At 51.8% G+C, this 24,647-nt stretch overlaps 1 protein-coding gene across 6 annotated transcripts in view; it reads right to left on the minus strand.

The window, feature by feature from the left end:
* Positions 1-24,647, minus strand: part of EFCAB8 (EF-hand calcium binding domain 8) — a 70,176-nt gene that overhangs the window by 33,797 nt on the left and 11,732 nt on the right. For 5 of the 6 annotated variants that reach the window (XM_047852318.1, XM_047852317.1, XM_047852320.1 and 2 more), the window contains exons 4-11: positions 19,314-19,432; positions 18,512-18,615; positions 16,032-16,167; positions 12,936-13,041; positions 12,633-12,717; positions 11,970-12,094; positions 9,222-9,295; positions 5,962-6,092 (exon numbers count right to left, since the gene is read on the minus strand). In XM_047852318.1, coding sequence (XP_047708274.1) covers positions 5,962-6,092; positions 9,222-9,295; positions 11,970-12,094; positions 12,633-12,717; positions 12,936-13,041; positions 16,032-16,167; positions 18,512-18,615; positions 19,314-19,432 — 880 coding nt within the window. The remainder of the gene's footprint in view (positions 1-5,961; positions 6,093-9,221; positions 9,296-11,969; positions 12,095-12,632; positions 12,718-12,935; positions 13,042-16,031; positions 16,168-18,511; positions 18,616-19,313; positions 19,433-24,647) is intronic. The other variant, XM_047852316.1, reaches the window with a different exon arrangement.

Consider the following 24,647-nt stretch of genomic DNA (forward strand, 5'->3'; position numbering starts at 1 on the left):
TCTCTCTCTCTCTCTCTCTCTCTCTCTCTCTCTCTCTCTCTCTCAAAAATAAATAAACACTAAAAAGAAAGAAAGAAAGAAGGAAAGAAAGAAAGAAAGAAAGAAAGAAAGAAAGAAAGAAAAGAAAAGAAAAGAAAAGAAAAGAAAAGAAAAAGAAGGAGAAGAAGGAAGAGGAGGAGGAGGAGGAGGAGGAGGAGGAGATTCCAAGGGCCGAGGGAAGGGAAGAAAGCTACTGAGAGCTGTGCCCCTACCTGCTCTGTGCTGGTTCCTGTTTCGTGTATCACCCGCACCCCTCACATAATCCTAGAAAGCGTCGTCAGCCCTGTACCGTGTCATGAGGACACAGAAAGCAGAAAGTAAGGAGTTTGCCTAAGGCCACAAGGCTGGCAAGGTGGGGGCATCAGGATTCAGACCCAGGGTGAGTGTGGCAGGAAAGGAAGAGGGCAGCAGGGCTGGATGGGGCTCGGGAGGGCCAGGATGAGGCAGGCAAGAGTTTCAGGAAGACCAGGCCCCAGAGTACTTTGCATCTGCTATTCCCTCTTGCCCATCCATCCCACTCTGCCAGCTCCTTCTACTCAAACTCTCCCTTCTAATGAACTCAACTCAGAGGCCCCCATCGAACGGTACACCAGCCCCGTAACACAGCACGCCCTCCTTGAACCTGCCCCTCAACTGGTTCCTTTGCCACTCCCCAGGGCTCTAACCCGGTTGCCTGGGGGTCATCCTGCAGGCTCCCTCTCCAGCATTCCCATCACCCAGCTGGGCCCTAAACCCTCCTGGCCCACATCCCACCATCGCCCCGGCCTTTGCTTAGTTCAGGCCTCCTTCATTTCTGTGCAGCCTCCCAGCGCGTCTCTTGACCTCTAGTCCTGCTCCCCCTCCAAACCTGCTCTCCTTTCTACTGCCAGAAGGATTCCTCGAAACATTGAAACTCCAAGAGGAACATAACAAATAAACATATTTCATTTGTCGTCAAACCAGATACATCTCCCTGTGTGCATATACACACAGAGAAACCTTCTGGAAGAACGGTCACTAGAAATTATTTCAGGCTGACTCACTCACTGGTGCAACAAAGATTTGCTGGCTCCTGTGCCCTTCCAGGACTACCGGGGACATAGATGTGATGCCCCTGCCTTCATGGAGCTTTCCTTCCAGAGAGAAACAGCAGGAGCAAATAAATGAACAGAGCCAGGGAGATGGACATTCACAAATCATGGTAAGTCCTGCAGGGAAGTAAACAGGTGGCTTTGATAGGTGAGGCGAAGGAGACCAGTCTGCAGATGGCTGCTGGGCAGAGAAGGGACTGGAAGCTCAGAGGGGATGCAGGGAAGACGCTGTGGGCCGGTCTACACGCTCGGCTACCTGCTCCCTCGGGCTCCACCAGGGCTCTTCCACTCAGATTCACTGCTGGCTGCAAGCACCTCAAGAACTCAGCTCAGGCTGGCTGCCAGGGAGCCAACCTCTCAGGCCCACACTGCCTCGGAAGCTGAGGCTTTTTCTGTTTTTTTCGAATTAGAAAACAGTTAATTTTTTTTTTAATATGAAATTTACTGTCAAATTGGTTTCCATACAACACCCAGTGCTCATCCCAACAGGTGCCCTCCTCAATGCCCACCCCTCACCCTCCCCACCCTCCCACCCCCCCATCAACCCTCAGTTTTTAAGAGTCTCTTATGGTTTGCCTCCCTCCCTCTCTTTTTTTTTCTTCCCCTCCACCATGGCCTTCTGTTAAGTTTCTCAGGATCCACATAAGAGTGAAACCATATGGTACCTGTCTTTCTCTGTGTGACTTATTTCACTTAGCATAACACTCTCCAGTTCCATCCACGTTGCTACAAAGGGCCAGATTTCATTCTTTCTCATTGCCACGTAGTATTCCATTGTGTATATAAACCACAATTTCTCCATTCCTCAGTTGATGGACATTTAGGCTCTTTCCATAATTTGGCTATTGTTGAAGGTGCTGCTATAAACATTGGGGTACAAGTGCCCCTATGCATCAGTACTCCTGTATCCCTTGGGTAAATTCCTAGCAGTGCTATTGCTGGGTCATAGGGTAGATCTATTTTTAATTTTTTGAGGAATCTCCACACTGTTTTCCAGAGCGGCTGCACCAGTTTGCATTCTCACCAACAGTGCAAGAGGGTTCCCGTTTCTCCACATCCTTTCCAGCATCTATAGTCTCCTGATTTGTTCATTTTGGCCACTCTGACTGGTGTGAGGTGATATCTGAGTGTGGTTTTGATTTGTATTTCTCTGATGAGGAGCGATGTTGAGCATCTTTTCGTGTGCCTGTTGGCCATCTGGATGTCTTCTTTAGAGAAGTATCTATTCATGTCTTCTGCCCATTTCTTCACCGGATTATTTGTTTTTTGGGTGTGGAGTTTGGTGACTTCTTTATAGATTTTGGATACTAGCCCTTTGTCTGATATGTCATTTGCAAATATCTTTTCCCAGTCCATCGGTTGCCTTTTAGTTTTGTTGATTGTTTCCTTTGCAGTGCAGAAGCTTTTTATCTCCATGAGGTCCCAATAGTTCATTTTTGCTTTTAATTTCCTTGCCTTTGGGGATGCGTCAAGTAAGAAATTGCTGCAGCTGAGGTCAGAGAGATTTTTTCCTGCTTTCTCCTCTAGGGTTTTGATGGTTTCCTGTCTCACATTCAGGTCCTTTATCCATTTTTGTGAATGGTATAAGAAAGTGGTCTAGTTTTATTCTTCTGCATGTTGCTGTCCAGTTCTCCCAGCACCATTTGTTAAAGAGACTGGTTTTTTTCCATTGGACATTCTTTCCTGCTTTGTCAAAGATTAGTTGGTCATATGTTTGTGGGTCCAATTCTGGAGTCTCTCTTCTATTCCACTGGTCTGTGTGTCTGTTTTTGTGCCAGTACCATGCTGTCTTGATGATTACAGATTCGTAGTAGAAGCTAAAGTCTGGGATCGTGATGCCTCCCGCTTTGGTCTTCTTCTTCAATATTACTTTGGCTATTTGGGGTCTTTTGTGGTTCCATACATATTTTAGGATTGCTTGTTCTAGCTTCGAGAAGAAAGCTGGTGCAATTTTGATTGGGATTGCATTGAATGTGTAGATTGCTTTGGGCAGTATTGACTTAGAGGCAGAGTTTGGGGTGACAGTGCCAGACCCCACCTGCGGAGGCCACGCCCCAAGAGGTCCTCGCCTGGAACTCAAGACAAGCAAGCAGTCAATGGTGCCACCTGCTGGCTGACATGTGTACTGCATGCAGACAACCAGAAGCACAGGGGCAGGTTTGTGTATAAATACATTCTCCAACCTGCCCCCAAATACATCTCAGATCTCTCTGTCTCCTCTCCATCGCCCGATTCCAGGCCATCACCATATGTAGCTGAATTATTACAATGGCGTCGCCACTGGAGTCCCCATCTCCACGCCTGCTCACTTCACTTGCAACAGAGTGGCCCAAAGGATGCCGGTCTGCATCAGACCTCACCGTTCCTGTGCTCAAGACCTAGAAACTTGTTTATATCTCTTTCCAAATAATTATAAAAAGACACGTTTGAGACAAACGGGAGAAGATTAACTTGGACTAGGTACCAGTGATATTAAAGCATTATACTATTTTCTCTACTTTGGTGTGTGTTTGGAATTTTTAGCAATGAAATGTTTAAAAAAACAAAAACAACACACAACAAAAAACAAGGGCGGGGCGCCTGGGTGGCTCAGTCAGTTAAGTGTCTGACTCTTGGTTTCGGTTCAGGTCATGATCTCACGGTTGGTGAGTTCCAGCCCCACATCGGGCTCCGTGCTGACAGTGTGGAGCCTGCTTGAGATTCTCTCTCTCCCTCTCTTTCTGCCCCTCCCCCATTCACTCTCTCTCTCAAAAATAAATAAACTTAAAAACAACAACAACAACAACAAAAAACAAGAGTATACCAGGCAGAGAGAAGCAATTCAAAGGCGCCAGGGGCAGGGAACGGCTGAACCACAAGGGGTCCCCGTGTAGCTGGAGTGGGAAGGTAGAAGGGGTGAGATTAGGGAGGCAGCAGGGACAGACCACGGAGGCCTTCGTGGCCAGGAGGAGGTAATCCTGTGATATCCACCTGCCATTTAGACCCAATAAAATAAGAAGCTGAATGAAACACATATCACAGGCATGAGGTAATACTTCCATCAAAGCAAAGATGAGCCTCTGCTGGAAAACAGCTCCAAGTGGAACCCCACCACACTGCCCCACTCCAAGCACGGAAGCCAAGACCGAAACTTCCCCACCACATCAGCCTTCTCCGAGGCCCCCTCCCCCAAGCAGCTGTTAGCTCCAGGGCTCGGGTGGGGATGTGCACAGAGTACTCTGGTTAACGGGACACTGGACACACAGTGAGGCCTGGAACACGTCCCCCGCTCAGACGTCTGCTCCAAGACAAAACACTTCCTCCCCCTGAGTCTCAAGTTTCCAATCTATAGAATGAGGAGTTCAGATTAAATTAGCCCTACCATCCCAGGATTGAATTTCCCTCTGGCAAACAACCAGGACAGGAAGGGACAGAGATGGGGCCTAAATGGCCCTCCCCCTTCCTGCTGTGCCTCACCCAGCTGCTCCCCCCAACACAGGCCTTGAATCTCCTGCTACTCCCCCCAGGGAGACGGGGCTGCCCTTCATGGTTCCACCTGCCCAGGAGCAAAATGTCACAGACCTGAAGGGTCCAAGGAGTAAAGACGTACAGCAGGAGGAAAACAGCAGAGGCAAGAGGGGGGAAAAACCCTCAGGGAAAAAAAAAAACACCTACTGTGAAATGCACAGTGAGAAGTACACACGAAAATGATAGAGGTGAGACATTTGAGAGCAGAGTGAGACAGTGAGGACTGAGCAAGGGTAGGATTGCAGCTTTATTTATAATGTTTTTACTTTTTTACAGGGACACGTAGGTACATAGACTTGTGTGACTAATCACTATTGTGAAAGAAGGAAGGAAGGAAGGAAGGAAGGAAGGAAGGAAAAAGAAAGAAAGAAAGAGAAAGAAAGAAAGAAAGAAAGAAAGAAAGAAAGAAAGAAAGAAAAAGAAAGAAAGAAAGAAAGAAAGAAAGAAAGAAAGAAAGAAAGAGAAAGAAAGAAAGAAAGAAAGAAAGAAAGAAAGAAAGAAAAAGAAAGAAAGAAAAGGAAGGGAGGGAATAGAGGAGGGAAGGAATAGAGGGAGGGAGGGACAGAGGAAAGGAAAATGAAGGAAAAAAGAAAAGAAAGAAAAGAAAAAAGAAAAGAATTGACTCTGGGGTAGAGGAACTTAGAACAAAGGAACTAGATTAGAACCATCTCCAAAGGGTAAAGTGCTGCCAATCAATGACCATATATCACCAACAGCAGTCATTCCACTAAGCCGCGAGACTTAGACTAAGACTAAGGGAAAGGAGTGGGGCCATCACCGCCTTCTACAGACGGGGGCACCGAGTGAGGAGCACGAGGTAAAGCAACTCACAGTCACTCCTTCATTGAGAAAATATTTTCCTGCCACCTGCTCACACTATGTGCCAGCTTCTGCGCTGAGTGTTGTGTATAAACTGGTGGATAAAAGAAACCTATTACGTTTTTGCTGCTGACAGTGAAACCAGACTCCATAAAAGTTCTTGTAGCGGGAAAAACAATTGTAACTGTGCGCTAATTGTGGTGATCGTTTCCCGATATATACAAATACCAAATCATTCTGTGGTACACCCGAAACTAACATAATATCATATGGCAGTTACATCTTAATTTAAAAAATAATACACGGTAGAGCCCAACTACTAACCGCCATACCCCACTGTTGGCCCACAGGACACGCGCTGCTTCCTCAGACCCAGCAAGATCCGCGGGATGCCACCATCCTGGGGGTGGGCTCACTCTCAGCAGGGATGGCCACATGTGGCTGAGGCGAAGCTAGACCCTCAAGGCACCATCACACCATCCCCTCCCAGCCCCACCGCCCCAGCCTGGAGAGAGATGCTCCTTACTTGGGACTCTCTAGACCTTTGGACGGCAATAAGGTCAGCACCAGAGAGGACTTCTCAATGGCTGAGCAGGAGGCCACCATGTTCAGCTGGGGGATGAACTTGACCTGCTGGCACCAGTTGGGATGAAGAGCCTAGAAGGAGAGTGGCAGTGGTAGGGGCTGGAAGGGCCAGGAAGTCACCACGTCTAATACCCTCTAGTGATCACAGCTCTGACACAGCAACATGGCCCCAGGATCCCAGCCTAGTCCTGTGGCATCACTTGGTCAGTGAGACAGGTGAAAAGCACCCAAATTTATAAGTTAGAGGACAGGCAAGGTCAGGCCCATGTGACATCACTGTCACCGCATCCCACGCAGGAGAGAGAACGGATTGGAGTCAGCCAAGCCCTCAGTCCCTCTTATCCACAGGGAGCCTTGGATGCTTCCCCGTGGGAATGTTATCTGGTGCAAGTTAGGCAACGAAAGGCTGAGACCCACAATCCAGGGGGCAGCCTTGATGGCACAGGCTCAGAATTCTCTAGCTTTGGCTCTGCGGGTCAGCCCTGTGCTTGGCCTCCACATTGGGGACCTCCCTCTTCGGGACAACATGGAGGGGGCTGTGGGCACTGGGCTAGGTTTCGCATATGCTGCCTCACTGAGCATCTGTCATGGCGAAGGTGCCAAATCCAGGGCACCAGACAGAATGTGGGACACTCAGCAACTGGGACAGAAAACCAAGCCCAAGATGAGATTCCCACAGAAGACAGAAAAGACAGTATTTGTGGGTGACTCTCCCTGATAGGGTCCCAGGGCCTGAGGGATCCAACCTGCCAGAAAAGAAGCATTTAGGAGCCTGGGACCACACAACTCAGTCTGCCCCTAGTGTCAGATTCATTCATTCATTCGTTTGTTTATCTGTTCAACAAATGTACTGGGAGCCCACTAAGGCCCAGCCCTTTTAAGCACTGGAGACAGGACAACAGGCCAAGTGCCTGTCCTTAGGAGCTGTCAATCCCGAGAGGGTAACAGGATGAGAAACGAATGGGTGGACAATACAAAGTTGGAAGGTGGTAAGCTGTGATACCGTGATTTGTAATAAATATGTATTTGGGGGCATCTGGGTGGCTCAGTCGGTTAAGCATCCGACTACAGTCATGATCTCACTGTTCGTGAGTTTGAGCCCCGCATTGGGTGAGCTCAAGCCCTGCTCTGGCTCCACACACTCTCTCTCTCTCCCTCTGCACCTCATGGGATTCTTTCTCCCTCTCTCTGCCCCTCAATTGCACGCTCTCTCTCAAAAATAAATAAATTAAAAAAAAAATTTTTTTTAACGTTTATTTATTTTCGAGACAGAGACAGAGCATGAATGGGGGAGGGTCAGAGAGAGGGAGACACAGAATCTGAAACAGGCTCCAGGCTCTGAGCTGTCAGCACAGAGCCCAACGCGGGGCTCGAACTCACGGGCCGTGAGATCATGACCTGAGCTGAAGTCGGCCGCTCAACCGACTGAGCCACCCAGGCACCCCTAAATTTTTAAAAAAAGAAGTATATATTTGGTCTTCATGCCCATTTCTGGCACAGAACTCCTAAATCCCTCGGAACTTCCTAAGTGGTAAGAAAGTGTTCCTACTCATAACAAACCTGTGTCAACCACACTTGAGTTTACATTAATGAGATGACTTTTGGAAAGCCCTTGAGAATGGGGACTGGTTGCCAGGGAAACCAAGCAGGAGATGGGAGGGTTGGAACTTTCAGCCCCACCCCCCTGGCCCCTGGGGAGAGGAGAGGAGCTGGAGGATGAATTGGTCGTCAGTGCTTAAAAAAAAACAGTGGCAATGATGTGATCAATCATACCTATGGGATTAAACTCCAAAAAAACCCCAAAAGGACAGGGCTCAGAGAGCTTCTGGGCTGGTGAACATGTGGAGGTGTGGGGTGAGGCGTGTGCCCAGAGATGGCAGAGAAGCCCCAGGCCCCCGTTCCCCACACCTTGCCCTCCGCATCTCTTCAATCTCGCTATTCCTAAGTTGTATCCTTTTCTAGTAAAGTGGTGCTCTAGTAAGTAAAATGTCTCTCCAAGTCCCGTGAGCCACTCTAGCCATTTAATCAAACCCAGAGAGTGAAGGGAAGCTCTGATTTATAACCAGCGGGTCAGAAACACAGGTGACAACCTGAGCTTGTAAGTGGCCTCTGAAGTAGGGGACGGTCTCATGGGACTGACCCTTAACCTGTAGGGTCTGACGCCATCTCCAGGTAGAGAACTGTAGGCCACCCAGCTGAGGTCTGAGAATTGCATGGTGGTTTGGGAAAAACACATTGCAGTTGGTGTCAGAATCGTATCAATGCTGCAGCGGGAAGGGCCAAGGGCAGAGGCAGGCAGCAGGGCTGTTCCGGGCTGGCTGGTTAGGGCACTGAAGGGAGAAGAGAAAGGAGCAAACAGGGACCTAAGGGAGAACCCAGCAGCCTGAGGGATAGAGCGTGGCAAGGCCCTGAGGCGGGAAAAGGCTTGGCGTGTTCAGAGAACAGCAGGATTGCCTGTGTCTCTGCAGCTGAGTAAATGGGAAAAAGAAAGGTAGAAAGCAAGATGGGGGGCAGGCAGGGGCCAGGTCACCTTGTGTCCTGATGGTCATGGTAAGCACTTGAGATTCTGTTTGAACGTGATGAGAAGCGATGGGGGATTATTTTTTTAATGTTTTTTTTTAAACTTTTTAAATGTTTTCTTATTTATTTTTGAGAGAGAGAGAGAAAGGGACAGAGCACGAGCAGGGGAGGGGGCAGGGAGAGAGGGAGACACAGAATCTGAAGCAGGCTCCAGTCTCTGAGCTGTCAGCACAGAGCCTGACGTGGGGCTCGAACTCAGGAACGGTGAGATCATGACCTGAGCTGAAGTCGGACGCTTAACCTAGGCGCCTACTGGGGGATTTTGAGCAAAGGAGTGACATGGCTGGTTCTAGCTCATAATTCCTCTGGCTGCTGAATGGAGTAAAGCACTGCATGGAGAAAGGAAGGTGGAAACAGCTAGAAGCCACTGCAGCCATCCAGGAGAGAGGCGGTATCTGCCAGGACCAGACTTGAGCACTGGAGGTGGTGAGAGAGACGAGCCACCCCCGGGGACACCTACGTTCTCTGCACAGAGAGCTGCAGGACCCGACAGCTGCCTTCGTCCTCCCAGTGACCAAGCCTCAAGGCTTAAGACTGAACCCAGCGGGCGAATCCACTTTTGAGTGGCTCGTGGGTACAGATAATCACCATGGTAACGGGCCGAGGAAAGCGATGACTTACTTTCAGCCAGTAACTTCTATACAAAGGGGACTTTTCATTTAGGAGCTTCCGTGCGGAAACGTTGGTCCAGTGATCTGGTAGGAGAGAAAACCGAGGTCCACATCACCAGCTCCCCACCTTGCCAGACCAGCAAAAACCCCAGAGGACACCTCGAGTTGGTTTGCCACTCCTGTATGTCTCAAAACTTTTCCATCCAAATGCTCATTCCAGCCTTACCGTGTCCTGGTGAGTTCAGTGGGATGAACTTGACACAGAACACAGACACAGCAGGTAACACTGTTGCCCAGAGCCCTATGCCAGGGCTCACAGAGCTGGCCCCACATCTCGGGCCTTCTCCCTCTCCCCACATGCTGCAATCTAAATGAGGTGATTCTCTCTCTCTCTTTTTTTTTTTTTTAGTTTTTATATATTCATTTATGTTTTAAAGTTTGAGAGAGAGAGAGAATGCGCAAGTGAGGGAGGGGCAGAGAGAGACGGAAGGGGAGAATCCCAAGCAGGCTCTATGCTATCAGCATGGAGCCTGATGCGGGCCCAATCTCATGAACTGAACTGTGAGATCATGACCTGAGCCGAAATCAAGAGTTGGACGTTCAACCGACTGAGCCGCAGCAGGCGGCCCCCAAGGTGATTCTCATTTAGGGAGCTCCAAGTCTGCTGGAGTGGAGAACAAATTGAGACCCTAGGCTCTATTCATTCTGAAAGGGATCATTTGGAAGTCTACCATCATGCTTCGAACTACATGCCCCACCTTGTCTTGCAAACACAAGTTCCAAGGGGGGCATGCAGCAAGTGTGCCTGGAGCAATCACACTGAGCACAGCCTGGCCCTCATGGCGGCGTTCAGGGTCTCCTGGCCCCCGCAACCTCCCACGGCCAGCCGGTGGCCTGGGAGCCTCCAAGGAAAGGCCCCGGGTGCAGGCAGATGGGGCCAGCAGTGATGGGACAGACAAGCACGGGTCTCCCTGTAGAGCAGGCTTTAAGGAGGTGGGTCCCAAAGACTGGGACACTCTGGGCTCAAGTCTGAGAGAAACTCCCAGGTAAAAGGCAGAAAAGAGAAGGGGACCTGGCGGCTTATGCCAAGCATTTTATGCTGCAAAGTCACCAGCCCCATCTTGCAAGGGCAGGAGGAATCTTGAAAAGGAAGTCCCAAGGGGTAGAGTGTTGCAGAAGTGGGGCAGGCACGGGAAGGCGGAAGCTTAGCCAGGGGCCTCACTTCTAGTGTCTGCCTCGACCACGACCACGAGGCTGGGAGAGCCCCGGGAGGTCAGGGGAGGGAGTCCCCCTGTCCTTACTGTGCACCTCACCCCATATGCCCTCCTCCCACCTTATAGAAAAGCCATGAATTGAGTATGCTCTCCCTGTTTTAAAGGGAACTGAGGTGCAGAGAGGTCAAGCAACTGGTTCCAGCTCACACAGAGCTGGTCTGTCCAACTCCTCCCAAGTCAACACACGGGTGAGCCCACCTTCACGTTCCTCCCCAGCCTTCAGGCAGCATGTGGCATGGAAGGACTCCTATCCTACACTCCGGCTTCATCCGTACCCGCTCCGATCTCCCATCTAGCACAGCTCAACGACTACCACAACTTCCCACGCCATTTCCCAGGGTGCCACAGCATGACCGTGGCCGGACAGGGCAGGCACCAGGAGCAGAAGCTGATGAGGCAAGGATATAGGAAGGTGCCAGCCCACTGCTGTATCCAGGGCGGGATCTATCTTCCATCCGGCCAGTGGGGGGAGTGGGTCACCAAGGCCGGGGAGCTCTTGCAGGGTGTCCGGCTCAGAAACTCTGACTGGAAGCCCTAGGGACTGCTCTGGTGTCCTGGATGGAAGGGGAGTCAGTGTCCCCATGGGCTGGGGCCCCTGGTGGCCCAGGGCCTCCTCTAGATGGATATGAAGCAGCCTGGAGGCCTGACACCACGCACCGAGGGCTCGATCCTGGACAGGGTCCAGTTCAGGCGCGTCCCTGATAGTCCCAGGCCCCAGAGCCTTGGGCCCTAGTGCCCATGGCAGAACAGCCCTGAACAGCGTCCTTAAGTGAGTTTAGGGAATAGCCCAGCAAGGGGTTAAGGTGCAGACTCGGGCAGACTGCCTGCTTCGGGACACTTACCCTGTGGGGCCTACACAAGTCCTTCACCCCCTGAACCTCCATTCCTCCTCTCTTCATGGGCTGTAACAGCAGCAGCTCCCTGCTGGCCATGGGCAGGGGGAGGGCCATAGGAGGCAACGTGCCCAAACCACTCAGCACGCAAATGCACAGTAAGTGTCACTGTGCTTATTCAGGTTCATGGCCATGCTGAGCCAGGCTTTCCCCCAGGCCCCACTGAGCCCACCCCCAGGGCAGCCCTCCTGCCCCACCCCCACCCCCCCCCCACCAAAAGCGGCTCCCAGCTGAGAGCAGAACCCTCCTCACGACCTTGGAGAAGGTTACTGCTGGCATCCCAAGACCCGGAAGGGGTGAGTGACTTCCACAGGGTCACACAGCTGGCATAGGTTGGTCCTTGCTGGGATGAGGGGGGTCCGGAAGCCTCTCCCCTCCACCTTCACCTGTGCAACCTCCCACCTTCAGAGAGATTGCCCCGCTTCTCAGCCCCCTCTGGCTGTTGCGGTCACCTCCTCACCCCACGTCCCACGGGCCACTCGGAGCTGAGCCTATGGGTGTACTCCTCAGCTGAGCTGAAGTAGCCAGAGGCTCCTGAGCTGGGAGGAAGGGTCATCTCCCCACCCGCACATTCCCCAACATCTTAGCTACCCCATTTGGAGGTCCTGGGGAGGATTCGGGGGTTGAACAGCCCGTGGGTCACATTGCTGGAGGTGAAGACGATGACATTGCCTTTGGTGTCCCCATAGCAGAACACACCTCTGTGACAGTCAGACCTGAGGAAGGTGGAGACAGAAGAGGCGGGGCTGGGCGCAGGGCCGCAAGCCTCCACCTTCCCGGCCCCCATCAGCCTCCCTGCACCTGGGAGCGAGGGGCAGTTCCCACACGACTTGCCAGCTTTGCCCTCGATGGCTGACAAACACGGGCCCGGCCGCCCAGACCCAGATCACCGGTGAACTGGGGCCAAAAGAAATCAGTAATTTTTTTTGAACGCTAAAACAAACAGATTCCTGGTCCTCCAGCTGCTTGTTACCAGCTCACCCTCCTGCGGATGGACCACGGCATTCCCAGAGCCCTCAGTCACGGCAGGACAAGCCCCTGCCGGGGTTCAATGGCTGACTTGGTCGGGCAGTGGGAGGAAGAGGGGCAGACGACTGAGTAACCCCCAAGGCGGGGCAGCTTGGCGAGGAGGACACAGGCACACAGGGTGGGAATCATTCCGGGGCTGTTTCCAGAGAGGCTTTCTGGGAGTCCCAACCGCACCGAGTGATGCGGCTCCTGCCAAGACTGCACCTGTCTCCCCCCGAGACTCACCAGTAGTCTATGGTCAGGACACAACTGTCCAGATCAGTGAAGGTGAAGGCCCGGGCACAGTTGTAGTTGCTGATATCAAAGAACTCTGGGGGAGAGACGGAGGGGGAGGGCATGCATGGAGCCCAGGCCCACATCCCAGGCCTTGGGGGCCTCTGGGGACAACACGCAGCCTCTGCTTACCAGCCACAGCACCCCCAGAGGGCTCTAACCCACGCCCACAGTTGGCCCGGTGACGGGTCCCCAAGCGCAGACGCACGCCTTCCAACGGCTGACAGCAGGCCTGGGGCGCCGTCAGGGACTCACCTATCTTCTGGTCGGTAGATGCAATCGCTATCAGGTTCATGTTGTGGAGACAGACCATGTCGATGACCCACATCTGCTGGTGGTGGGGCTGCTGGATCTGGTTAAGCTGGCCAGGGGAAGAGCAGAAGTGACCGAGCTGGGGAGGCTTGCCTGGCAGAGCGCACCAAGGCGCAGGGTCCCATGAACCCTCTCCCGCCACCCGAGGCCCTGGAGGGGGCAGCAGAGCTGGTTTGGAGCCCAGCACTCCTACCAGCTACTGATAAGGCCTTGGACAAGTTCCCTAGCCCAAGCCTCAGTTTCCACATCTGCGAAACGGGCTTAAAGAACACCCATTCTCACAACCCCTTTCTAGAGCCACTTGGCAAGCTTCCTCAGAGTTTTAACTGTGCATGACTCGTGATCCCGGGATCTATTTCCAGGACACGTCTGCAGATGTGTTCACACGTACTCACAGAGGTGTGTGTGTGAGGGCAGGCCCCGCCACACCGCTGTGATAGCAACAGGCCACAGACCACTTGGAAAGGAGAGCAGATACAAATCCACACCACAGGACACCACCCAGACATTACAAAGAAGGGGACTGTGCACACGCCATACAGAAGAGTGTCCAGGATCCATTATCAAATGAAAAGGCAAGGTGGAAAGCAGCACTATCATGTGTTACCATGCGTATATTTAAAAAGAAAGGGGCGCGGAGGGTGCATGTACAGGCTAACCGTGAAGAGTGCCCCAAAACTGGTCACAGCGGTTGCCTCCAGGAGAGAATTCGGGTGTGGGAGAGGGAGAATGACTTTCCACTGACTGCCCCTCTGCAGGTCTGGCTCTGTCCCCCACCCCAGTTTTTTTTATTAAAAAAATTTTTTTTTAATGTTTTTATTTATTTTTGCGACAGAGAGAGACAGAGCATGAGCAGGGGAGGGGCAGAGAGAGAGGGAGACACAGAATCAGAAGCAGGCTCCAGGCTCTGAGCTGTCAGCACAGAGCCTGATGCGGGGCTCGAACCCACAGACTGTGAGATCATGACCTGAGCTGAAGTCGGATGCTTAACCGACTGAGCCACCCAGGCGCCCCATCCCACACCAGTTTTATTGAGATATAACGAACATGTGACATTGTATTAGTCATTGTTTGTTTGTTCTGTCTGCACTTTGTTTACCATCTGCAGATGTCCCCCGGCTCAAGTGGCTTATTGACAAGAAATCACCCAGCCGGGCTGCGAGGTGCCAGCCTCACGTAACACTCATGCAGACGGAATTCGAGCGGGCCCTCGAGGTACGGGACACCACACACAAAGTCATGTCCGCAGAAAGGGGCTTTGGTGTCCAGAGAAAAGAGGAGGCCGGCCTGACAGGCTCAGGGTCAGGATGAGAGATGAGTTAGGGGTGGTCAGCTAAGGCATTTGTAGTTTACTCCCTGTAAGAAGGCCACAAACTCTGGACTGGAGAAAGCAGACAGCAGTACAGACTGAAACAGAAGGGAGGGCGGAGAATTAAGGCAGCTCCTCTAGGTGGCTGTGCAGAAGGGATGGCGAAGGCAGGGGCAAGAAGTGGACTGTTCCATCACAACTCAGAGACACCAAGAACAGAGAGGTCCCTGCTGGCGGCTGGGCAGTGAGGACAGGGGGCCAGGCCCCCTGGGGCCTCTAACCCACACACAACAGATGGTACGCCCATCACCTCCACGTTCCTTCGAGAAACCCCGAGCCCTAGGGAGTTCCAGTGACTTGCCCAAGGTCGAACAGCTGGGAAGTAAAGCCCAGCCCCCCCTCCCACCCCAAACTCCAGGGCTTTCCATCTGCATGACCATGGATGGCATGCAGTGGGTTTCACGGATGGTGCTTAGTGGATCACTCTTGCCAACATCTACTTTCCCGAGCAGCCCCTCAAAGAGGAATGCTGGGCCTTCCGGGGAGCCTCCCTCTGCCCTCCTCATCCCTCCCAGACTTGGCCTCTGAAGGATGCTGAGGTGACCGAGTAGCAGCCACAACCAGGAGCTCAGGCTATAATGTGCCCTCTCACACAGAACAAAATAAACACACAGAGAAAAAGGGTGGAAGGTGCCAGAAACCCCAGCCTCAGGAACTCGGGTGTGAGTCACCCCTGGTCCTGAGCTACCAAGTACTCAAGAGTCACTTGACCTCCACAGACCTCAGCTGCTTCCAGAACCCTCCAGCCCCAAGGGATGACCCCTGAGGCACCTGTGAAACACTGCTCTTTCACGGGCTTAGGAAAGCCTTCATGCTGCCGGCAACGTTCTCAGTAAGCCTTTCTTCTCTGGAGAGCTGCGCCTTCCTCATTTTCTGGAGGATTCTGGACTGGCCTGGCAACACTACGTACACAGCCAGCTTTCCTGAGTGTTTTCTCACTCGCTGCACTCAACCAGGAGCTGACAGCACAGACAATGATGAGGTCAGCTTGTATTTGTCGGCACTTGCTGTGTGCCTTGCCCTACTCTGAGGACCATATGCGTATTAAGTCATTAAATCCTCCCAGCAGCCTGAGGGGGTAACTGTGACCCCACTTGACAGATGAGGAAACTGAGGCACAGGGAGCTATCTACGAAGTGTCCACGGTCACAGAGCTGGAAAGTGGTACAGTCAGGTTCTAAGTTGGACTCCAGAGCCCACACAACCACTGCGATTTCCTGCCTGGTCCAGGTAAAGGATTTGAGTCAGTAACACTTGGTGACAGAGGGGACATGACAGGGAAAGGAAAGGTAGCGGACTGCTAACACGGGAACCTTGGTAGATAGCAACACCATTCACTGAGATGAGGCACAGGAGAAGTAAGCCTGGTGGCCAGGGAGAGCTACAGTGACATTCTATTTGGACAGACTGGGTGTGAGGTGTCTGTCTGTTGGACATCCAAGTCGAATGGACGTCCAGATGCAGTCCTGCTTACAGAAGAGAAATGCGAGGGTCGCAGTCCCACGTGAAGCAGAGCCTGGTCCCAGGAGCAGTGACTCCACGTGCAGGCTGCTTAGACTGTGAACCCCAAAATGAGCCCACTCTGGGCCCAGGTCACCTTCATTATTGGGGTACAAAGGCAAAGTCTCTCCGACCACCCTGTGTGTGCTCCACGTGTGGGTCCCCCTCACCCTAAAGGAGTTAATCAGCGAGAAGGTCTCAGACCAGATGTGCAAGATCCCGTCCTTGGTGACAGTCAGGAGATGCCCAATCTTCTTGAACGGCTGGATTAAAATCTGCACCTTCACAATCTCACATCCATGGTTCCTGTGGAAGGTGACAGGACAGAGAAGGACCCAAACAAAAACAGAATGAAAAGCACAGAGGGGGAAGGGCAAAGCAAGACACACACACACACACACACACACACACACACACACACACACACCACCAAGAAACTCAAGCTGGCTCCTCCAGAGGTGGGGCTCTGCTGGGCGGGCTTCTACCATTATCAGCCATGGCCGAAAGAAAATGACCCAAGTAGGCCGCTGGTATGAGATAGGGCTCCACAGGCAGTGGGCTCTCCTTTCAAACAACCAGCTGGCTTCCTCGTGATGGGATGGGGTCAGAGAAGGCAGAGAACAGAGGTCTTTTGCAAACCTTCCTTTATAAGAAAAAGAGTCTACGGGTGGCGAGTGGAGGGGGGATTGTGACTGAAACCTTCAAAATAAGTTTTCGGCATCTCAGGGTAGAGAAGGGAATATAAGCCAAGCATGAGATAGAAGTGGATGAGGGGACAACGTATCCAATAGAGCCCCACATACCCAACTCCTCATCTCCAAGGCCATGTGCTGAGCACAGCAAACAGCTCCTGAGGCAGGCCAGGACTCACAGGAAGCCACCGTGAAGCCTTCCCAGCAAGCTACAGTCATGCCTTCCAGTGCCTTCTGTCCTGCCCCAAGTTGGCTAAGCTGGCTGTCTGGCTACTAAAGGGCACTGCCATCTTGACTTCTGGACATGGCTCAGCACATGCTCCTGGTGCTCCCATGCCTCCAGGCCCCGGCAGGGCAGGAAATGTCACCTCACCTCACAGGGACCCAGGGATAAGCATTTTCCTGGAGTTATGTCCTGGCTATGGGCGGAGCTTCAACTAGAACGTGGGCACCTCGATCCCTACTCTGGCCAGAGCCCTCTCCAAAGGTTGCTGTGGACACCGTGTGACCTGTGGCTGAAGGCGAACCCACACTGAAATTCTACCTCAAAACATTCTCAGCAGAAGAGCGGGCAATGGTGTGTCTGGATATGGCTCTTTTCTCTCCCACCCGCAGCCCCCAGCTCTGCCCAGTCTGCCCTCCATCACTCCCAGTGCCACCTCTGGCATCAGGCCCACAAGACTCTGAGGGGTAGATGCAACAGGTGAGAGCCATGAGAAGGGAGGGGAGCCCTCGGGAGGCGTTATCCCACGAAGCCAGCACCCAGGAGACGGGCGTTTGGTGAGCTTGGTCCAGGCTGAGGAAAGGGGAGCCAACTTTTAGGTGACTTTTTCATGAAAATAACTAAATAGGATTTGGCTATTTTCTCTGTCAAGCTGGAAATACTCTCTGGGAACAAATAAATAGGGGAAAATAGGGACAGGCTTCTTGATGTTTTTGGTTCTGGCCCTTTAAGCACCTTGGGAATCTAAATGCCCCGAGGAAACAAAGATCCGTGAAGGTTTGGCTGTCTCTAGCAAAGTTTTAGGTCAAAACATATGGTTATAAAATCCTTCATTATTCATATTTGCTGACTATTCCTCAATTAAATTTTGACCAAAATTTTTTTAGTTGCCCGTTCGTGGTTTTCATTACCATCCTTCTGAATCTCCAGGTGCTCCAGGGCAGAGACTGCCTCTGGTTCATGGTCTTCCCCACAGCCTGCTCCGGGGGCAGTCCCCTGAGGACCACAGCCCCTCCTAACCAGGCCACAAATGCACATCACCAAGCGTTGGACCACAGGACCCAGATCCCTGGCCCTGGCCACCGACACGAGGCAGGAGGTGTGCAAACCCAAGGTGGGTTACGGGAAGAGGCCTGGGCCATTGGCCAGAGCCACTGGAGGGCTCCTCGTTCTTGGGGAGTTCAGAGGGGAGGGGGCAGACAGGGCCATGGCACAGAAAGATGAGGTGAAGGTCCAGAGGGCACAGTGTACAGGAGCCAGAAGGAGGAGCAAGCAGGCAGGGTCGAGGAAGTCAAGGCATGGACAGAGCCACGTGCTCCAGGAGTGACCAATGGCCTGTTCTGGAGGCCTGGTGTGGCCTCCAGGAGCAGTCTCCTATGATGGCTTTTACTCCCTACCCTGTGAGCCATCTGTGCCCTGACGCACTGGGCTGCAGGGTGGGGGGAAGCAGGAGGAGTAGCATATGCTGCAGGGACAGGGAAGGCCGAACACAGCAACCCCATCGCCGTCCTTCGACCTCTCTGAACCTTTGTTACCTTGTCTGTAAAGTAGGGGCACATCACCTACCTTCATGCTCAGGCTCGCCTGCAGGGTTGAGGGGCTGAAATGAGCCCAGTGCCAGACCCTTGGTGGCCCCACAGAGAATGGCTCAGGGATCTAGGGAGGTGCGCTCACAGCAGGGCCAGCCCCCACCCTGTTCACACACACCCCTTCGGTCAGGGGAGAGACTCCTTACAGGGGGATGATCCTCATGGGGAGGTGGAAGCGCAGGCGGTACTGGCTTGTCCTCATCATCTCCTTTCTCTGGAACTCACGCATCACGTAATCCACGTACTTCTGCTGCCTCGGGAAGAAACGAAGGCAGGACAGCGCTGGCCAAACGCTCGGCGCACTGGGCTTCGGGAACCCACACCCGGCTTCCGGTTCCTCCCCCATCTTTACCAGCCCCTTCCAAGGGGCTCTGGTTGATGCTTCCCGAGGGTGGCCAAGGAGAGTAGCCAAGCCCACTGAGCTGTTCTGGAATCTGGGACGTGTGAAGGGCCTATTAGTAGGTACATAGCAGCACCTCCCTCCTTAATGAGATCCTGTAATGCTAAATGTATCTCCGCATCACCCCCACGTTCAGCATCCTGTTTGAATCTCTTTATTCATCCCCACTTTATGGATAATAAGGCTGAGGCTCCTAAGAGTAGAGATGAATTGTCTCAGCTCATATAAGAAGTTAACAGCAATGGAAGACCCCGAAGCCAGGTCACTAGGGCAATTCTAGAATCTATTAACCAGCCTCATGAAGGCCAAAGTAGGCCACCATACACCATACGCTATACAAGAAAGAGGGAGTTATTAAGAAAGATAATTGTGTAGATAGCAGAGAATTCTGGAAACACATTTATTGTAGGATACTAAGAGAAATGAAAAAACCAACACAAAAATCAAAAATTTTGATCAAAAACCAACCAGAATGTACACATAAGCCAAGGGGGAGGGATGACAGAGCAGTTAAGCCACGACTCCTGAAGCAGGGGCCCCTTCCTCACCCAGGTGATGGAGCCATTACAGTCTGTGTCCACCTTCAAAAACAGCGCCTCCAGCATCTCATCTGACACACTGCTCAGAATCTTCTTCGTGGCCTTAATGAAAGCCTTCACGCCCAGGGCTTCAAAAGAGAAGAGAGAACATCATCCACTGCACAGCTAGTCACTGGCCCCGTCAGCAGCCGCGGCGGTGTCCTAGGTGTCCGGGCGCTGAGGGAGGGGCACACGGAGAATCCTTTTTGCGGGCTCGTCTTCTGCATCCCACGTGTTCAGCATTCAGCCAGCCCACAGACAGTGGCCACACACCTTCCACGCCAGAGCACTGTGATGGCCCCACAGCACCACTCGGTGAGAAAAGATCAGATCCCAGTTCTGAACAAGTAAGACGGGCCAGGCACTGAGACAAAGGAAACAGATGAAAACTCAAAAAAAAAAAAAAAAAAAAGAAAGAAAAGAAAAGAACTCATAATGGCAACAAAGAAACATAAGAATTCAAATACACAGAGGGAGAGGTGAAGTCTTTTAAAGGCAGTTAAAATGCAAACTTTGGCTGGAGGGCAAGATGGGGAGAGGAGGGGAGCAGACGGGAGGGATAAAATGTTCTCCCCCTGCTGGATTTTGTGACTATAAGGGAATCTGGCTGCCTATGGGCCAATATCACTGCCTAGATTTTCTTTCTTTTTTTTTTATAATCACAGTCTATAAAAAGTGCTTCTAAAGTCCCCAACAAGTATCTGGAATCCTCGCCAGAGTCTGAAGGCTGTGCATTTCCTGGCTCCTCTCAGACCTCACCTCCCACTGCTGTCTCCTTCATTCTCGACTCCAACCGTAATGTCCCCAGGCCATTTCTCACACCACCTAGTGTACTCCCACCTCAAGGCCTTTATACCATCTGGTCCCCTCCACAGGGAAGCCTTCCTGGGTACTATCTAGGGAGGCCCCCATCCCCATCACCCGGCTTCACTGTCCCTCCCCACCCCCCATGACCTTCCTTGTTACCACCCTAGGCCATGGGCTCTGTGAGGGCAGGGGGAGCCTGTGCCCTCTGTGACTGCTTGGCCAACAGCAGATGCTTGTTCCCCAGGTATTGCTGTTGACCCTGGGATGTGCACACGATGATACTGGGTGCTTCTCTGTGTTTATTCACACTGACCATTTAATGAGAGGGGCTCGTGAGGAAACTGTGGCACGCAATGGTGAGCTCATGTGCCCAAGGTCACAGGGTGGTGCCCAAGGCTGACCCCGGCAATCTGGTCCTTCTGTGTGCGGATTGGGCATCCGTCAGATGGCAGTCCGTAACACAGAGCCTTCCACATGGGAGGGAGCCAGGGACCAGAGAGCCTTTGTGCAGTGTTGAGTGAACAAATGCCCCTTGAGAGCACCACAGGGGCCAGCCCCTCTCTCAGGTGTCTAAGAAGCCGTATATATTGTTCCCCACCAAGTTATTTTATTTTATTTTTTATTTTTATTTTTTCTTTAATGTTCATTTTTGAGAGAGAGAGAATGAACAGGGGAGGAGCAGAGAGAGAGGGAGACAGAATCAGAAGCAGGCTCCAGGCTCTGGGCTGTCAGCACAGAGCCCGACGCGGGGCTCGAACTCACAAGCCATGAGATCATGACCTGAGCTGAAGTCAGATGCTCAACCGACTGAGCCACCCAGGTGCCCCCCCCCCAACAAATTATTTTAATACACTTCTTATAAACAGTTTACCAGACAGTTTTTTGAGAATAACAATAGACGCAAAGATACTCTGGAAAGGAAACGTACACTGTGGGGTCCAGGCAGGGCCCCCCTTTCCCCTCTAAAAAACAGCTCTCACCCACCTCAAGCCACATGGTTAATTAATCGGTCAAAACTTGCATGTGAAAATACCATTTCCCTGGGGAGGAGGGTCACCATTAGAATCAGGCAGGACACTTTGTGGGGGGCAGAAAATGTTCCATAGCTTGATCTGGGTGGTAGTTACGTGAATGTATGCACATGAAGGATTCCTTGAGCTGGATGGACCCTAAGACCCGTGCATTTTGTGGCAAGTAAACTACACCTCAGTGTAAAGATGCATGTATTTCACTTCTGAACTGCACTCTGTGAACTCTCTCACCGCCCTTCCCTGCACCTCCAACCTTAGCCAGCTCTTCCCCCTTGCCACCCCTTCCAGCTCAGAAGACGAGGGGGTGTTATGACAGCCAACTCTCCCCAACCTGGGTGGTCCTGGGACCTTTCCTCAGGGGAGGGTCCACCCTCGCTCCCACCCTCCCAACTTACACCTGTGCCCCACTGGCACGTTCCCTCCAGCGCCCAGCACTGGACACCCCCTCTATCCACCACTTCCTGACTTGTACCCACTCACTCTCCTGAGCCACCAGTGACCTTGGAGCACACCTGATGGGGCCCTTCCTTGCCTTAGGGGCCTCCTGCCTTCAAGCAGCGACCCCACTGGTCACTCTCGTCTCCTCCAGGCTCCACTGTCTGCCCTGCCCTGTCATTTGGCATCTGCCTCCGCTCTTCTCATCACTGTCCCCTTGCTTTTCTGACACTCTCCAGTGACCTCACCTATTCACCCATCTCTGCATCTCAGGAGAGAATGTCTCTCCCATGTCTCTGACTCTCTTCCCAAGTGTCCCCCTGACCCATTCAACTCAGAATGTTTAAAATCCAGTTTAGGGGCGCCTGGGTGGCTCAGTCAGTTAAGCATCCAACTTCAGCTCAGGTCATGATCTCATGGTTCATGAGTTCAGGCTCTGTGAGGACAACTCAGAGCCTGAAGCCTGCTTCGGATTCTGTGTCTCCCTCTCTCTCTGCCCCTCCCCACTCGTGCTCTATCTCTGTCTCTCAAAAATAAATGTTAAAAAAAGAATTTTAATAAATAAATAAAATAATAAAAAATCCAGTTTATTATCTTTATCCCAACACACTCTCGCCTTTCCTGTGTTTGCCATCTTTGCTAATGACGTCACCTCCGGCTAGTTACCCGGGATGGAGACTCGAGGGGGGCACGCAGCGCCCTCCCTCCTGAATCCTCACAAGAATCCCATGGTCCTAGAGGGTAGGTACTGACATTCTCCCCATCTTGCAGGTGAGGACACAGAGGCACAGAGACATTCTGGGTTTACTCAAGAACACATAATGGCGCTGGGAGGATGTGAAACCAAAAGCCTTCCCTCACCTCCATCGTAATGTCCACTACCTTCTGTAGGGTGGTCATGGGAGGAGCCAATCCCCTGCCTCCCACGTCCCTCCGAGTCGCTGGCAGAGACTCTTGTCCTTCTCCAGCAGCCCCAGATGTGTCACCTCCCCGTCAGATCGCTGCTGGGGCTCAGGGCCCCTCCTGACCTGAGTGCACCCACGTCCTCTGTGGCCGCCTCCCTCCCAGCCTTGCCCCCAGGACACCCCTCACTGCCCCCCAGCACAGCAACACCCCTACACCTCTCCTCCACCGTTCCCTGCTGAGAACTGCACTCCCCCCCATCTCCTGGGAAACTCCCACTTGACCTTTCTCTTTCTTTTTTTATAATGCCAAGAGGCAGGATTATGAACTGTTTACCTCTATTTTTTTTATATATTCATAAGCATTTTTAAAAATAAATGCTGTATTTAAAATATTTAAGAAAATGTCTTCTAGCCTCCCCTCTGCTGTGCAGGGGGGGAGTACGTATGTGCCCCACAGTGCTTGCATTCCTGGAACACAGTCACCAAGCACAAGCACTGCACAGTCATACCCCCTGGCTCTCCTGGGAAAGGGACTTCCTTCACTTACTTTGGTATCTGAAGTGCTACACTCAGTGTGGGGTGCCCACGGGAGCAGTTTCCATGTCAGGGCACCCAGGCCACTGCATTTGGGCCTGTCATCAGTGTCTGGCCCCTCCTGTGTAAAGTCATAAGGAAAGTCACAGGGTTTTGTGACAACTGAATCAAATCTGACAGATGGCCTGGTAACCCAGGTAGCTCTGTACCAACACTAATTCTTTTTTTTAAAGTATTCTTTTAGGGGCGCCTGGGTGGCTCAGCCGGTTAAACATCTGGCTTCGGCTCAGGTCATGATCTCACAGTTCACGAGTTTGAGCCTCGTGTTCGGCTCACTGCTGTCAGTGCAGAGCCCACTTTGGTTCCTCTGTCTCCCTCTCCCTCTCTCTCTCTCTCTCTCTCTCTCTCTCTCTGCCCCTCCCCCACTTGTGTGTACCCACATGTGCTCTCTCTAAAATAAACTTTTAAAAAATAAAAAGAAAACGCATTTTTAAAATTTATTTTTTAAAGTAATCTCTACACCCAACATGGGACTTGAACTCACAACCCAAGATCAAGAGTTGCACCCTCTACTGACTGAGCCAGCCAGGACCCCTCAACACTAATTCTTACCGTGCCTGGCAGCGCTTGATGAAATGTCTGTTGGCAAAAGTGGAGGCACACTCAGCTTGTGTGCCACCCATGTCCCCCCAGGAGCACCTGTATGCAAGGTCAGTGCCACACCGGCTCACAGGCTCGGGGCTGCAGGACCGCCAGCTCAATGGCTCTTCCTCGATCCCCACCCCCAGCAGCCCGCAGGCTCCCCCAGGCAGGCCCCAGAGGCGAGGGTCAAGGGCACATGGACACTCTGAAGACCTCCTGGGAGATGCATGGGACTCCCCCTTAAGAACCACGGACCTTCAGGGCGCCTGGCTGGCTCAGCCATGGAGTGTGCAACTCTTGGTCTCACGGTTGTGAGTTCAAGCCCCACATTGGGTATGGGGATTACTTAAAAACAAAATCTTAAAAATAAATACATAAATAAAAGAACCACCAACCCTTCTCAAAGACCTCCAATCAACAAATAAAAAAACTAAGGCCCCGAAAGGGAACCTGCAGAACAGAGAGCAGAACCCCAGTATCTCCCCTTTTCCCTCTGACACAGTCACTTATGGTTAGGGTTCTGGAAAGGCTTTGGAGCCCTTGTTTATAATCCACCTTTTTAAAAGACTTTTGAAAGAGAAAAATGATCTTATTTTCTTTTACCCTATATCAACAAAAGGTGAATTTCCTTTCCTCCATTGAAAACGTGGCCATTTTTGTTTTGTTTTGTTTTGTTTTGTTTTGTTTTGTTTTGTTTATGCAGAGGTTCTTTTTACACTGATATGAAAAGATTTTGAGACACATTAGGTAAAAAGCAATAGGGGGATCTTTATAAAAGTTATTTTTTTAAAAAAAAGCAGGAGTAGACAATTGGGGAGATCCTTTCTCAATACATACAGATATCGAATCAGCATGGTGTGCACTTCAAATATATTAAATTTATGTCAACTATAGCTCAATAAAGCTGAAATTTAAAAAAGCAAGGCGTAGAACAGCATGGACAATAGGCT

Source organism: Prionailurus viverrinus, chromosome A3, assembly GCF_022837055.1.
Source record: "Prionailurus viverrinus isolate Anna chromosome A3, UM_Priviv_1.0, whole genome shotgun sequence".
NCBI lineage: Eukaryota > Metazoa > Chordata > Mammalia > Carnivora > Felidae > Prionailurus > Prionailurus viverrinus.